This window comes from Engystomops pustulosus, chromosome 4 (genome assembly GCF_040894005.1).
Source record: "Engystomops pustulosus chromosome 4, aEngPut4.maternal, whole genome shotgun sequence".
NCBI classification, from domain to species: domain Eukaryota; kingdom Metazoa; phylum Chordata; class Amphibia; order Anura; family Leptodactylidae; genus Engystomops; species Engystomops pustulosus.
Genome location: NC_092414.1, coordinates 86916294 through 86933473, shown reverse-complemented (window position 1 = coordinate 86933473; position 17180 = coordinate 86916294). Strand labels below are relative to the sequence as shown.

At 42.7% G+C, this 17180-nt stretch overlaps 1 protein-coding gene across 1 annotated transcript; it reads right to left on the bottom strand.

The window, feature by feature from the left end:
* Positions 1-6674: 6674 nt before the first annotated feature.
* METAP2 (methionyl aminopeptidase 2) lies at positions 6675-15227 on the bottom strand. The gene is made up of 11 exons (XM_072146594.1): positions 15032-15227; positions 14533-14637; positions 14352-14417; positions 12689-12791; positions 12205-12366; positions 11277-11458; positions 11109-11203; positions 9683-9779; positions 9459-9562; positions 9249-9364; positions 6675-7308 (listed from the first exon to the last, which is right to left on the bottom strand). Exons 1-11 carry the CDS (start codon positions 15183-15185, stop codon positions 7056-7058), a joined length of 1437 nt encoding a protein of 478 aa, XP_072002695.1. The 5' UTR covers positions 15186-15227; the 3' UTR covers positions 6675-7055.
* Positions 15228-17180: the final 1953 nt, after the last annotated feature.

Below are 17180 nucleotides of genomic sequence, written 5' to 3'. Positions count from 1 at the left end.
AAATAATGTGTAAATTTCCTGCAGACATGTACTAGCTTGGCTAGTGTGCCAGGAGCTAAGGCTACTCCTCACCCCAGTAGCATCTGCAGTGCTGCCTCCTTGCGCATCCTTTTCATTCCGGCGCCTGTACACAAGCACCAGACATGCTGCCGGCTTCTATGGAGCTCTGCAGATGAGACGAAGCTTCTTCTCCCGTGCCGACTTGACAGGAGCAGGAGCTACTGTGTACGTGCCCCGGTAGCCAATGCAGGTCATTTATATAGTACTTAGATAAAGTTTAACAGTATTGCAGTGTATTGGAATCTACTGATTTAATCTACCATAAAGAGAAGACTGCATGAAAGTAAATACAGAGGGTTCACTGCACAGTACAAGCCACTCAAAAGCACCAAGGCTATATTGGACTTTGCTAAAGAAACATCTAGAAAAACCAGCACTGTTCTGGAAGAACATTCTTTGGACAGATGAAACCCAAAATCTACCTGTACCAGAATGATGGATAGAAAAATATATGGCATAGGCATGGTACAGCTCATGATCCAAAGCATAGCACATGATCTGTGATGGCTGCCAGTGGCACTGGGTCACTAGAGTTTATGGCTGATGTGAGAGAGGGTTTCGCCATGTAGCAGTAATCCTGGTTTGCGTCTAAAAGGGCACAAATAATTATGTAAAAACACTACATACGTAGGAAAAACAATGAGCCAAAAATACAAAGACAAATGCGTGCAAAAGAAAGATTCAATAAAGGCACTAAGAGAGCACAGGGAAGGAAAAGATAATTAACCCAACTTTGCCCTCAAATCCAGCCATAGTGATTGTCAATCTGTACTATGAAACACGGCCCAATGACTAAAACATAAAGCCAAAGTTTATTAACCCCTTAACGACTTTGCCCTTTTTGGTTTTTTCACTTCCATTTTTCACTCCCCACCTTCAAAAATCTATAACTTGTTTATTTTTCCACAAAAAGAGCTCTGTGACGGCTTATTTTTTTGGCGTAACAAATTGCACTTCAAAGGGACGGTATTTAATATTCCATGCCGTGTACTTGGCAGCGGGAAAAAAATTCCAAATGCAGTGGAAATGGTGAAATACAGCATATGCGTCGTTTTCTTGTGGGCTTGGATTTTATGGCTTTCACTGTGCGCCCCAAATGACATGTCTACTTTATTCTTTGGGTCGATTCCAAATTTGTATAGGTTTTATAATGTTTTCATACATCTACAAAATTTAAAACCTCCTGTACAAAAAATTCTTCTTGCACTAATAACTTTTTCATACTTTGGTGTACAGAGATGTGGGTGGTGTCATTTTTTGCGCCTTTTGATGGCGTTTTCATTGCTATAATTTTTAGGACTGTGCGATCTTTTGATTACTTTTTGATTTTTTTAAATATTTTTCAAAATGGCAAAAAAGGGCCATTTTCGACTTTGGGCGCTATTTTCCACTACGAGGTAAAACGCAGTGAAAAACCGTTATTATATTTTGATCAGGCATTTTCGGACAATATCTAATGTGTTTATGATTTTTACTGTTTATTTATATTTATATCAGTTCTAGGGAAAGGGGGGTGATTAGAATTTTTAGGTTTTATTATAATTTTTTAAACTTTTTTTTTTAATTTTTACTTTTTCTATTTTTCAGACTCCATTGGGTACATTAACCCTAGGTTGTCTGAGCGATCCTATCATATATTGCCATACTACAATATGGCAGTACAGTATTTTTCAGACTATAAGGCGCACCATCAATAAATGCCTGCTAAAATGTCTAGGTTTATATATTAGAAGGCGCACCTGATTATAAGGATGAATGACCAGCAGGTAGCAGACCTGTACAGAGTTCAAGGCAGCTGTTGTCTGTAAGTAAGGTTCGTATATGGAGATTTTACTCCCCATTCATTACAATGTGCTGATAGCACATTGTAATGAATGAGTTAAAACGAAGTAGTCTTGGGTCTTCGGAAGACCCAAGGCTACCATGGCGACAGACCGCCATTTCTGATGACGTCACAATCCGCGACAAGATGGCGGTGCCCATGCGCCATTGCCGGCGTCGATCTTCGGGAAAACAACCGCGATATGCAATATGCAGCAAAGACTTACCGGCTATGGAGAGGGCTCGGCCTGCGAGCCCTCTCCATGCACTGGGACCCGGAATTTCCTCGAGTGGTCAAGTCAGTCGCCTGATATCAACCCAATTGAGCCACATTTCACTTGTCAAAAGATTAAAATTAAAGACAGAAAGGCCACAAACAAACAGCAGCTGAAATCTGCTGCAGTGAAACTGTGGCATAGCATTAATAAGAGGAAATAGTCCCTGGTGATGTCAGGCAGTCATTGCCAACAAAAGGGTTCAAAAAATATAAGAAATTAATATTTTATTTACAAATTTAATTTGTCCAATGACTTTTGAGCCCCAAAAATAATATAATAATAATAAATATAATAAACCCACAAAATGAAAGCTGAAAGTCTAAACTTTCAGAATAGTTATGTTCTAAATTCATTGTGGTAATGAACAGAATCAAACTTACAATTACCGGTGAGAAATTACAGATTTTTCTATTTCCTGGAACTACGACAGCACCATAGACCGGAGAGAGGGGTTCCGAGGGACAGGAAACCCTTATAGCTCCACACCTACTTCCATGCCTTTTTTTTGCTATACCTGGGAAATATGAATAAGGTGAGACAACAGAAGGGAACCTTACACAGGAAAAGGCATGGTAATCCTACGACGCAGTCATGGTTCCAGGAAATACAAATTACCGGTGAGTACTTACCAGTTTCCTTCTTCACCACATCAGCACCATACACCAAAGAAAGCAACCTGTGACTGAAAGAAAACTCATGTGCACTTGAGTTACCTTAAAAAAAGGTGGTGAAGACCAGGTTGCCACCTGGCATATCTGACTCAAAGACACATCTCTAAATTCTGCCTAGGAGGAGGAGATCGCTCTAGTGGAGTGAGCCATCATACTTTCTGGTACCGGCAGGGAAGCAGCTGTAATGGCCATTTTGATCCACCTAGAAATAGAAGTTGAAGAGAGGGTTCTACCCCTTTTTCTTCCACCATACAGTACAAATAGGTTATCTGACAGGCCAGCTGAATGAAGACAATCTAAGTACAGGCAGTCCCCGGGTTACATACAAGATAGGGCACGGAGGTTTGTTCTTAAGTTGAATTTGTATGTAAATCGAAACTGCATATTTAATAATTGTAGATCCAGACAAAAAAAAATGTGGACCCCAGTGACAATTGGAGTTTAAAAATTTTTTGCTGTAATGGGACCAAGGATTATCAATAAATCCTTTACTGGCTTCCTACTCTTTGTCAGATTAGGTACTACCATTTCACAAAAACCCTTCTTGAAGATGGTTGATCTCAGGATGTAATATCGTACCCTGAGATGGCAGGTCTGGGGTCTCCGGGTAGATCTATGGATCTGAAACCGAAAGTTCTTTCGAAAGGATTTTTAGGTCTGACCCTTGGACCAGAGATAAGGATGCCTTCTCAGCTTCCCGGATGGCACACAACTCCCTGAAGTTTACTGATTTTTTCCGCCATTTGTGGATCCCAACAACTCCGAAATGCCTGACTCACCAGATGTGCTCCCCAACCCCAGTGACTGGCATCTGTAACTAATGTCACCATTTTCTGTTGTCTCCAAGGAAGACAACAGAAGATTTGTATCTTGAAGCCACCAAAGAAAGGAGTCCGGAACTTCTTGGGGAAGGTTTATTTTCCTGTTAAGACTAGAGTCCTGACCATCCCATTCCTTTAGCATAAACAGCTGCAAGGAGTAGGAAGCTGAGCCCAAGGAACTGCTGGAATCGTCAATGTGAACAGATCTATCAGAGTCATCACTTCCCTTATGGTAGGAGACTGTGTCGATTGCAAATAACAAACAAACAGTCTTCTGGGGTTTTTTCATCTTCTCGTCTGGTAAAAAGGATCTCTGACAGGAAGAGTCCAGTCAAATCCCTAGGAAGATCTTTGATTTTGTTGGCGTTAGAGATGATTTCTTGATGTTCACAAGCCAACCTAGACGCTTCAATGTCTCCCGAACCCTGGACAATTGTAGGTTTACTGCTACTTCGGGCTCAACAAGAAGTCGTTGAGATATGCAACAAAGGTCCCTAGTTCCTTCCCGATATAAGAAGCCATCTCGGAGACTAGTTTTGTTAAACTCTTGGGGCTACTGCTACCCCAAAAGGTAATGCTTCAAACTGGAGGTGTACTAAGGTTCCTCTTATCCATATGGCTACTGTCAGATACACCTGTGACTCTGGGTGAAGCGGGACATGATACCCTGTTTCCCCGAAAATAAGACAGTGTCTTATATTAATTTTTGCTCCTAAAGAGGCGCTAGGTCTTATTTTCAGGGGATGTTTTATTTTTCCATGAACAAGAATTTACATTTATCGTTGAACAAAAAACAACTTCTCTAACCTCCTTATGACTCTCCAAACTCTGAATTTCATGCTGTATTTCTTGTGACTCCATTTCTACTAGAATCATTGGTCCCAATCTCTCATTATTAGTAAAAGCACTTTCCATAGATGACCCTTCTTATCCTGGTAGCTGCTGGTATCACATTTGCAGCACAACAGCTGGTGATTTCAGTCCATGAATTCCTCCCCATGTCACAACCTTCTGCAGCATCTAAAAGATTTACTAATACTAATGTGTGTGTGGGAGGGGGGGGGGGGGCTGCTGCAATGGCTGCCGCTAGGTCTTATTTTCAGGGGAGGTCTTATATTTCTAAGCCTGAACAAAATTGTACTAGGTCTTATTTTCGGGGGATGTCTTATTTTAGGGGAAACAGGGTAGTAGGCATCGGAAAGGTCTATTGCTGCCATGTAGCAATCTGGATAAAGAAGATTTATAGTAGTCTTGAGGCTTTAGATTTATTATAGTTCTTAGAGAACCATCCGACCATACCAAGCCTTTCTCTTGCAAAGGAACTTCCTTCAATACATTCTCGGTTAGAAGAGATGCTATCTCTGTTTCCATAGCTTCTCGGGCTGATTTCATGGCGATCTTGAATCGTGGTGGGGGCATTAACTTGACAATCAACTTGAGAATATCTCTGATGATGCTTAAGACCTATTTGCTTCCTGAGATCCGTTCCCATTCTTTTATACACCTTAAAAGCCTCCACCCACTGGGCCTCTGGCATCATTTTTGTTCTGGTTTTTTTTCTTGACGAGAGGATCGCCTAAACATGAAACCTTTGCGTCTTTTAGTACTTTTCCAATCAGATTCCTTTCTTCCTGATGATCTGTAATTCGGATTGAACCTACAGAAGGAACAAAAAAAAAAAAAAAACCTGTCTTGAGAGGTGGAGCCTGGAAATCAGTTTTTGCGTTCTGGGGCCTTCTTGTCGAATGTTGCACCAAACAAGAATTCACCTTCACATGGAATGTTACAGAGGTAATTATTTGAGGCCAAATCACCATTCCATCATTTAAGCCATAGTGCTTATGGTTGAGTTGGTAACGGCTGAGGACCTGGCTGATATTCTGAGCACATGTACTGAAGCATTTGCCAGAAATGCTGCGGCTTTCTGAGCTGTAGTGACTGCAATATTCAGTTTAAAAGCTGAGAAGGAAGATTCCCAGGCCTTATGCAGGAACCCATCTGCTCTTTTTCCATAGGGTCTATTCAAACCCCTGAATCTTCGAAAGGCAGCGCAGCTTTTTTAGACACCTTAGATATATATATATATCCACTTTAGAGGCCTTGTCCCAGTGCTCTACATCTTTATAAGTAAAGGGATATTTTCTTTTGACTGCTCTGGATACAAAGACTTTCTTCTACTTTTATGAGGGAGGGAATACTTTCCTTTTTCTCTCCACTAATCCCTGTAACATGACATCATGTACTGATCTTTGTTCTTTTTCATCTTCTAGTTGCATAGTGGCTTACAATCTTAATTAGATGTTCCACATCCTAAGCAGGGAAGAACGACCTCCCTGACTCATCTTCATCCTCGGAAAATAGTATCCATCACTGAGTTAGTATCTAATACATTCAACTTTCTAGAGGTCCTAACTGTTCTTCGCTTCTCCTGCTGTATGAGCATGGATTCTAAAAGGGCTACATGGTCCTGAACATGAATCCTGAATACATGATTCACATGTCGGTTTAGAATAGGTAGACTTTCCCCACAAACTCTCCATTATCAATATTCTTTTCCTTCCTAGATGCTTTCTTACAAGGGGGCTCCCTCTAGAAAACATACAACGTAATTCATTATCAGACCAGTTATAAACCCCACATGATTGTGAATTACAAAAAAAAAAAATGTATTGATCCAGGACAACCCCTTTAACATGCAATAAACGTATGTGGCAGCAGTTTTATACAACATATAAAGAGTTATACACGCAACATCACGTAATCCCCAACTGGAAGGAGACAACTTTCAGGGACTACCACAAACAATGAGAATGGGTGTCCCTTGTAATCCCAAATAAATGGAGAGGCTTGTCATTTATGTGCATGGGACTGCGGGAGACACGTTATTCTTTTGGAGGTACAGAAATTTCAAGTTCTTGTGATCAGTGGGATTATCATTTTATTCCCATACCTGTGGATGGGGATGACTTGATGGAACCAGAATACCACTTTAACTAAATAATAACTCCTGGATGAAGAGATAGTTCTCATCCAAAAATTCAACTTTATTTGTTACAAAATGGTTCCCAGGGAATTAAAATGCAATGCTAGTAGTTGTAGAATCAAGTTTAAGAAACTTGTGGTAATTTAAGTCAATATAAATATTTCAAAAGCGTCTTAGATGCAAAATATTCTTAAAAGTAAAATTTAACATCACATATTCCCCTAAACCAGTAAGCTAAACAATGAGATGCGTATCTCTTGCCAGATTGTTAGTAAAGCTATACCTTTAACCACATTCAATCCATTTCCACACATTAGAATGTCATCTGTTAAATCCGTGTTTTCTTCCATATTAATATTACACAATAGGCTTCACCAGAAGCAGTATTCAGAGACAGACAGCACAGAGTTCTACAATAGCTTTAATAATCATCTCCTCTGCTCACAACTTCCTTGCAGGTCGGGCGCAATAGTATGGTGTGCTCAAATTGTGCTGTGTAAGAGCCTTTGATGTCACAGAGTGGTGGGTAGGGGTCTACTATGCCCAAATCACACAGGTTCTTTAGTGCCATCAAGTATTTACTCTCTCCAAGACGATCTAGCCATCTGCGGCAAAAAGCAAGAGTGCCAAAATTCTCGTTGACAACATTCAACAAGTGTTTTGCTCGAGGAAGCCTGGAAATCAAGGAAATGGAAAGTCAGCAACATGACCAATGCACATATCCACCTCCTGGCGACTGTTATCCCCAGCTGTCCAACAGAGGATAATGGACCATAGTGGGACATAGAGGGGCATTTCTCCATTCAAATTGGGCAAAAAACACATTGGGTGAAATTTATCAGAAGTGTCTAAAGGTAAAACTTAGCTGCCCAGGGAAACCATCAGAGCTCAGATTCCAAAGCCGAGCTCTGATTGATTGCCATAGACAACTAGAACAGTTCTGCTCTCAGACACTTCTGATATACACTCACTGGCCACTTTATTAGGTACACCATGCTAGTAACGGGTTGGACCCCCTTTTGCCTTCAGAACTGCCTCAATTCTTCGTGGCATAGATTCAACAAGGTGCTGGAGGCATTCCTCAGAGATTTTGGTCCATATTGACATGATGGCATCACACAGTTGCCACAGATTTGTTGGCTGCACATCCATGATGCGAATCTCCCGTTCCACCACATCCCAAAGATGCTCTATTGCAGTGATGGCTAACCTATGGCACTGGTGCCAGAGGTGGCACTCTGAGCCCTTTCTGTCGGCACTCAGGCCCTCACCAGAGATAACTCCAGGTATCTTCTTGCAGTCCCAGACAGCCCAGGACTTGCTGTGCACAGAGCTATTTTAAAGTGACAGCGCTACCTGGGACTACTGGAGGAATGGGAAGGTGTAGACAGATCTGGATTATCATTGTAGCTACTGCTCCGGCCTGGACAATTCTTCCTGTCTATGGGACCCCTGGAGGGAAGCTACAATAATCATCCAAATTTCTTCTATTTTCTGCTTTATTGGTGTCCTCAGGGGGCAATGAAAGCTGTGACAGAGAAGGGAGTATAAATCACAAATGAAATTTATGTGTTGGCACTTTGCGATAAATAAGTGGGTCTTGGTTGTAGTTTGGGCACTCGGTCTCTAAAAGGTTCGCCATCACTGCTCTATTGGATTGAGATCTGGTGACTGTGGAGGCCATTTGAGTACAGTGAACTCATTGTCATGTTCAAGAAACCAGTCTGAGATGATTCCAGCTTTATGACATGGCGCATTATCCTGCTGAAAGTAGCCATCAGATGTTGGGTACATTGTGGTCATAAAGGGATGGACATGGTCAGCAACAATACTCAGGTAGGCTGTGGCGTTGCAACGATGCTCAATTGGTACCAAGGGGCCCAAAGAGTGCCAAGAAAATATTCCCCACACCATGACACCACCACCAGCCTGAACCGTTGATACAGGGCAGGATGGATCCATGCTTTCATGTTGTCCAATTTCGATGAGCTTGTGCAAATTGTAGCCTCAGTTTCCTGTTCTTAGCTGAAAGGAGTGGCACCCGGTGTGGTCTTCTGCTGCTGTAGCCCATCTGCCTCAAAGTTCGACGTACTGTGCGTTCAGAGATGCTCTTCTGCCTACCTTGGTTGTAACGGGTGGCGATTTGAGTCACTGTTGCCTTTCTATCAGCTCGAACCAGTCTGCCTATTCTCCTCTGACCTCTGGCATCAACAAGGCATTTCCGCCCACAGAACTGCCGCTCACTGGATGTTTTTTCTTTTTCGGACCATTCTCTGTAAACCCTAGAGATGGTTGTGCGTGAAAATCCCAGTAGATCAGCAGTTTCTGAAATACTCAGACCAGCCCTTCTGGCACCAACAACCATGCCACATTCAAAGGCACAAAATCACCTTTCTTCCCCATACTGATGCTCAGTTTGAACTGCAGGAGATTGTCTTGACCATGTCTACATGCATAAATGCACTGAGTTGCCGCCATGTGATTGGCTGATTAGAAATGAAGTGTTAACGAGCAGTTGGACAGGTGTACCTAATAAAGTGGCCAGTGAGTGTATATCCCCTTTTTTCTTTCTTGATGGGCTATAGATGTTGACAAGTGTTGCTTCATACTTTACCTAATTGGCACATGTCCAACATCAAAGTTTTTCATGTAGTGAGAACATTCCATATCATCGTGAACAACTCCCTTTCCAGTGCTGCCGAAGGTTTCTATCGCATACACTTCGCCTTCCTGAATGGTATAAATCACACATAAAAACTCAAAATACTTAGATACATTACATGTTGACGTATCATTCAAGGGTACGGTTTTACTCAGCAACTACCTCCATTCTTGTTGCTTCACCTCCTTTCACAATGGGCACAGTTTTTCCACCATGTATTCTATAAGGTCCAATGGAATGGCCATTCAAATTCCGTATAGGTTTTACTGGAATCATGAATCAAAAAACAAAATAAACAATCACATGAATTTTACCAAGTGTATTTAGAGACTTTCATTCACTGTTAGAATTAAATAAATGAAGCCTCTGTTTAACAAACCACTCACCTTGATATGTCTTGCCATCAATTTCAACCTCATATGACTCCATAACTTCTTGGACAGCTTCACCAACATCGCACAGGCGCACATCAATACCAGAACACTAAAGAAAAATATCCTTGGGTTAAAAGTTGGGGGTCCAAAATATAACGTAAACTTGTATTATTGCAAAGTCTTCATCACTGAAAGTACTTTTTTCCCTGCAATACAGATATACTGAGGACATACGACAGACAGGGATCTTCTAGCTATGGTTATTCCGGATGTCCTTTCCAGCAGGATACCAGTCTCTTGATATTGGGAGATGATAATGAGCTTTATCACCTGCTTAAAGGGAACCTGTCACCAGGAGACCCATTTTTAGCACTCCCCCAGTCCCCACAGAGCATAGTATATAAACAGCCAAAAGAGTTTTTGTTTAAAAAAGCTTTTACAGAAAAAAAAAAAAAAAAAAAAAAGATATGTTATACATTACCTTACAATACCATGTGCTGTGTGACTAGGCACTAGGCACCTGGGAGTGACTGTAAAGGAGCAGTTTCCCCCCACCCTTGGGAAACTGCTCCTCCATGTGTCCTTTTCAAATATATAAATAACTCCCCTCACTCGGGATTGGCAGTAGAGGAGCAGGGAGTGTCTAAGCCAAGTGATGGGTGTTTACATATATTTGAAAAGTACATAAAGAGGAGCGTTTTCCCCAAGGGTGGGGGGACTGCTCCTTTACAGCCACTCCCAGGTGCCTAGTCACATGGTATTGAAAGGTAGTTTATAAAATTTTTTGTTTCTTGTAAAACCTATTTTTTATACAAAAACACTTTGGCAGTGTATGTACTATGCTCTGTGGGGACTGGGGGAGTGCTAAAAATGGGTCTCCTGGTGACAGGTTCCCTTTAACATATATGGAAGTAATTAGGCATCTGCAAAGTCTCTACAGGTTTAAATATTTTTTAGAAATAAAAGGCAGAACAAATGTCATCAACAGTCCCTCCTTTTGCACACAGGATTGAGTTGGGTAACTAATACAATTTAACAAACTATAAGGCCTCATGCAAACGACCGGGTGCTTACCGGAGCCAGAATCAGGGCATAGCACATGGCAAAGTAAAGAAGATGAGAGGCAGATCATGGCGTCTAATGTGGTAGTGTGCATGGGCCTAAGGGAAATACCACAACTTTGTGCTACATTTCCCACATTCAGACTTCTAAAGCATATTGCACCCCTTTACCTACAGCTAAGCCTCATGTACGCCTCTGACGTAATAATAAATATGATTTCCTCTTGCTGGGAGCAGTGTGATTATCCTTCACTCTAAATAAAACCATAATTATACCGACGCTTAAGCTGCATATTCATCTTCCTTATTATAAAATTGTGTGATTGAAGTCTTTCTAATATTCACCAGTAGTTGTAGTGGAATCAATATTTTTGTACCTTTATTCCTGTGTTCGTTGCATCTTTGACAGCTTCTAGCAACTTGTCGTACTTTGGATTGAAAGTTACAGTGAAAGCACAGTCTATTATACGACCTGTGAACACAGAGGGAATATCTTAGTAGATATATCTGCCACTCGGAACATATCAGTTTTCCACTGGATTTACCATTGATATGGGTTCCGAAATCAATTTTGCATACATCATCGTACTGCAGGACTGTGGTATCACCAGCATTGGGAGTGTAGTGGGCTGCACAGTTGTTCAGGGAACAGCCTGTGGGGAAGGCAAGGCCGGCATACAGACCATTCTCCTTAATAAGCTTGCGAGAGCAGTCTTCCAACTTTTCACTAAAAGGTACAAAGATATAGAAGTTAGCAGTTTTATTGTGCTACATAGCTCTGTTTTCCTCTAGTTCACGGGTGTCAAACACTAGGCCCACGGGGCAAATCTGTCCAAGCTCCCTGCCCCCATGCTCTGCTAGTCAGGAATGCGCTTAGGGGTAGGGTAAGTAAAATACTCCCCTTCCCCCGAAGCTACAGCAGTTTTTACTCATCTAACTGGTAGACATGATGATGTCCTCACATCAAGTCTGCTAGCTTCAGAACCGGCGCATACAGCCACCACACACAAGAGAAGACAGACTGCTTTAGGGGAGTGTGGAAAGGTGAGTAAATGTATATCTGGCTCCCACAGAGATACATTACTGGGGGAATTCTGGCTATTTGCTGCAGACGGTGGTGTCTCAGGTTATTTAACAATATGTTTATCTTTGTGGTTGCCCTCAAATGGCTGAATGTAATGGTAATGCTGTATAAATGTAACTACTAAACAGCTTGAGTAGATACTACAGTAATAAAATGACAGCCCTTTTAGAGCAACCAATGGTGAAGAGGCCCCCGGGTGAAAATGAGTTTGACACCCCTGTTCTAGGTCTATTGGGTCAAGTTCTTCATGCACATATCAGATACTACTGTTAAACATCCTTAAATCCCAACATGGGCAATTAAAAAAAAAGGCTACACTTTTTGGCTTGTCCAACGTAGTTTGAATAATTTTAAATGTTCCGTAGCAACCACAGACTGAAGGAACTCACCAAATTTCAATCATGGTCATGCCTGGCTTGATCCAACTCATGACATATTTCCGCACTTGCCGATGAGCCTCAGCAGCTTGTCTAAAGTCTGCCCATATCTCCTCACTGGCCTGGTCCATAGCTTTCTTTTCATCGCTTGTTGTTCTCCATGCACCAGTTCGTCTACAAAAGAGGCATCGTCAGATCATTACAAGTGTCACACGTTCAAAGTCAACAGCATCAGTCACAAACAAACAAATTATGCTACCAGCTGACAAGCAATAAGGCCACCTTCACAAGCCTAGCCGCATTACAGTTAGATACAACAGAAAAGTAACATCAACACACAGCAAAAACTGTACCCAAAATGTCATTCACATAATAGATTTCTGTGTGATGTCCATCTTTCACATAGATTTCACACATCCATGACTAGACAGAAGCCAAAGCTCACACATCACAGACTCAATATGATCAGCTAACTTAAAAACCCCTCTACACATACCCATCTTGAGAAGGGGGATACTCGCATTCCTGTCCTTTAGGGAACACACCATTTGTGTAGAGGTCACAAATCGGAATAGATGGTGGATCAGTTTGACTTTTGGCTACAATAAAAAAAAATAGACATATTCTTCATCATCATTTCTTCAAACCTCATACTTTTGCCTTTATCACACAGTAGCATGATTAAGAGGCGCACAAGGGTGTCAGTCAGGACCCTCAGGACTAAATCTCTGCACTGTGTGTCTATTGATGCCTGCACACCATCAACATAAATACACTGCACTGTATTATACGAGCCATCAGAAAACTGCAGAGCCAGATCTGCATATTTGCAGCTTTCCACTGAAAGCCGAAAAGCTGATGTGCCACGATACGGCATAATATAGGGCAGTGATGGCGAACCTCTCAGACAGAGTGCCCAGACTACAACCAAAAACAGCTTATTTATCCCAAAGTATCAACATTTAAGTACAATTTAAGCAGTAACTTCTTTCTCCTTCTCTGTTATAGCTTTCAATCGTTTCAGTGTCCTGAGACACCAATACAGAAAAAAAAAAAAAAAAAAAGGTGACAAATTCAGGTTCCCCTGAATAGGAAGAATTTTCGGGCCTGGAGCTGCAGCTACAATGATAATCCAGATCTGCCCACACCTTCCCATTCTTCCTGTAGTCTCAGGCAGCACAGAGCGCAGAAAGTCCTGGGCTGTGTGGGAATCCATGAAGATCCTTGTGTCCTCTTTGGTGATGGCTTGGGTGCCCACAGACAGGGCTCCGAGTGCCACATCTGGCACTCGTGCCAGAGGTGCGCCACCACTGATATAGGGCATGCCACCGGCTTGGTCACGGAGCGGCAAGACGTGTGCTCACCGCACCGTGAACAGGTGTCAGAACTCTACATGTACATGTGGCCTCAAGCCCTCATAAAGCTATGTCAATTGAAACCAAGCAAATATTATATAGCCACATTAGTCATTTAGAAAAAAAAAAAAAGCTCAAGGCCACGGTCTACGGATATATTTTTGTTACAAAGCCAAAGATCAACAGTGACGTGAAAGCGGTTTTACAGTTTTAGAAATCCCTTTAAACGATTATGCACTGCAAGGCCAGTTGTATACAAGCACATTCAGCTGGTTAAATTAAAGATCCATAGAGTAAAATAGGGCAGCAACCTGTCTTTTTATAACAAATTTATAACAGAAGATAATGGATGGCCCATTAAAGTCTATGGGGATCAGAACAGATTCTGTTCACCTTCCATTATGGTCTCCTTGAATAGAGAGTATAACGAAAAATCCAGATGAGGGTGTGAACTGGGCCCACGTTTGTTCTGAAACCCTCTCTGTGCTGAACAAATGCCAGTAAATCATGTGCACACACGAGTGAGTTTGTCGGGACATAATGCCACAGATTTACTATTAGTGAGGCAAACAGCATTATGTGCAGTGGGCGACACATTCATGTGGCGGCCGATGCGATTACGCATTGGAACGCACCTTTCTGTGCACAGGATTGTGTTGTTACATGCATAGTGCAGCACAATACTGGCGGAAGTGCTACATAAATACAAGTGCAACCAGTTTGGGCTTGTATTTATGTGAAACCTACGCCAGAATTCTGGCACAGACTGTACAAGCAGCCTAAGCCATAAATACATTTACATACATCCTTTCTTCTTCTTCTTCTTTTTCTTCTTCTTCCCACCTGCACCATCTCCATCTGCTTCAACATCTGGAATAGAACAGAGAAGAATTGCTACAATCGCCAAACACGGAATATGGTGTCTCTGTGAGAAGATATTCGGAGTAATCTTACAGCAGAAATGGCCATCATTGGGGCAACTCACCATCGTCGTCCTCCTCCTTGGCGTCCAGGGTTTGCTTCTCCAGCTGTTTTGTCACCTCCTCGATCACAGGGGCAGCAGCTCCGGCCTCTTTCTCACCTTCTTGTCCTACAAATATATAAAGGGAAGAAGGCAAGTCCCTACCGGATCACTGTGTAAGGAGAACTACCCTACACCCTGTACCCCAACCTATTAATGCATCCATATGCACTCACCGGTCCGCAAAAGGACATGAAATAAGTGTATATTCACATCATCTGCATTTAGACACTAAATGTCCTCTAGTGAGAATTCGCTACGGCTTTTGATTTCTAAAACCGCATTACCACAGGACTAGGCAGTGTGAATCCACCCCGATACATCAGTGGCAGCGTAATGACAGTTTCCATATGATCGCTGAGACCTGTGCACACATCGCGGTAACACAACTACGAAAACCGCTGTGATGAGCGGCTACACCCGGGCCGGGCTGGAGCTGTCACCGGCACGTGTCCTCTCCTACCTGCTTTACTCTTCTTCTTCTTCTTTTTCTTCTTCTTCCCCGCTCCGCCGTCCCCCGCAGCCGCCGCCACGTCCTCCTCCTCCAGCTCTCCATTCACGTGCAGATGCCCGTTCTCCAACCCGGGGACCTCCGGAGGAACTACGACGCCCGCCATCTTACCAGAGAGGGAAGGCCCGTCAGCTGCGCAAGCGCCTGTCTTGTGCGTAGCGCAGCAGGGTCGGCGCGATGCATGCCGGTATACGGCTGGAGGACTGGAGCTTCCATCATTTGTCTGCAGGGGGCGCTGTGTTATCATTACTATTAGTACGGGAATAAATCAGACAAGAAAATCCCTGAAGATGAAAGATCTCGCATGCCCTCTGCCCCCTGCATGTCCTGTCTCTTGTCCCTGCCCTGTCATCACCTCTCCTGCCCACTCCTCTCCCCTGCTTTGCTCTCTTTCCTCTCCTGTCCCCTTCTCTCTTTCCAGTGGCGTCTTCTGTCCCCTGTCCTGTCTTCTCTTGTCCTCTTCACTGCCCATTCATCTCTCCTGTCCCCTGCCCTCTGTCCTGTGAACTTTACTCCTCCCATTTCTTGTCTTGACTGTCAAGATACAGGGGCAGATTTACTAAGAACAGTGCAGTGTGCACTAAATGCAGTTTGCCTGTGCTGTGTGCAGGGGGCGCCAGATCCAGGATTTCTGGTGCACGTTCTTCATGAATCTGGTGCCCCCTGCACAGCTCTGACAAAGTGCACCACTTTTTTTCTGGTACACCTTTAACATGGGGTGTGTAACACAATATGCAAAGTCCAACCCAAACTGGCACACGACCCTAAGTAAATGTGCCCCCATAGTCTTGTGCTTACAAGTATATGTTTTGCTTTATCTGGAAAATCTGATTAGATCAGTTAGAGGGATCCATCAGGATTGCTATCAATACTTACCTCTCAGCTGTCACATCTGCTGTTAAAGATGAACTCTGTCCTCTGTCTTGTGGGTTGTCTTCAGTGTTGTAAATGGAAAATCTGATAGCGAAGTTTAATAAAAATGATCTGCTTTAAAAAAAAGTTTAACTCTAAGTCTGTTGTCCACAAGAAACTCTGGGTGCTTGCAGGATTACCCAAGCTGAACCTTGAAACATAAGCTGAATGGACATGCTGAGTTCAGTTCATTGATTTAAGATTCAGTCCTGGAAATTGCACAAGCACACTACCTTGTGAACAACAGACTTAAAGAGGACCTGTCACCCCAAATTAGTACCCCCATCCAAAAATACCTACTGAATCTATTCCCCGGCCCCTTTCTAATGCTGTCCATTTCAAAGTCCTGGCATTAATCAAACTTTAGTAATTGGCGCTATAGCATATGACACCTAACATACTTGATGTCCGATCGACGGACAAGCAGTCCAGCTTATTCATTAGGGGGCCGTCCAGGCACTCCTCTTCTCCACAGGCCGCCACTCCCCCGGGCTCCAATTGTCACGCTGCGCGCGTGCAGTGGATGCCAGGAGCGTGACGCCAGCAGCGCTTGCGCACTGGATGCCACGATTGCCGGCGTCTAGTGCATATGAAAAGAACTGGTGCCTGGGGGAAAAACGCATGCATTTTTGACAGGTTTTACCAATTATTTTAATTAAAACTGGTCAAAAACTGATGCATTTTCAAAAAACTTGTGCGTTTTTGGATGGACTGCTTAAAAACGGACCAAAAACAGGTTCAAAACGAAATTGAAAAAAAATTTGAAAAATGGCACCACACCTGACCATGGTTTCTGCTGATATGATCAACAGCAAAAACTGCATGTGTGAAACCGGACTAAAAGGGAATCTATCATGGCGATTTGAGACAATAAACCCACTATAAGTCCCTATGAAAGCTGGGGTTTAGTACCCTATAGTATCTCTGTCCATAGCCGCAAATAAAAAACAGACACTTATACATATCTAGAGATGAGTCCGATAAGGAACATCTGACTTATCACTGGTGCTCCTGGCATATATCAATAACCCTTCAGCTCTGAACTGTTATAAAGATTACAGACAGGAAGCAGAAATTCCTTACATCATATATCACCAGGATGCATGAACTGTGGTGAGTGCATGAAATCTGGACAGTGTGTGATGCATATTTTTATGAACACGCAATGCTTGTGTGCCAATGCATCATG

Coding starts and splice junctions, on each gene's coding strand:
- METAP2 (XM_072146594.1), bottom strand. CDS start 15,185: ATGGCGGGCGTCGTAGTTCCTCCGGAGGTCCCCGGGTTGGAGAACGGG. Junction 14,418..14,532: donor CAAGGAGGAGGACGACGATG/GTGAGTTGCCCC, acceptor GTTCTATTCCAG/ATGTTGAAGCAGATGGAGAT. Junction 9,563..9,682: donor TGATGGCAAGACATATCAAG/GTGAGTGGTTTG, acceptor TCATGATTCCAG/TAAAACCTATACGGAATTTG.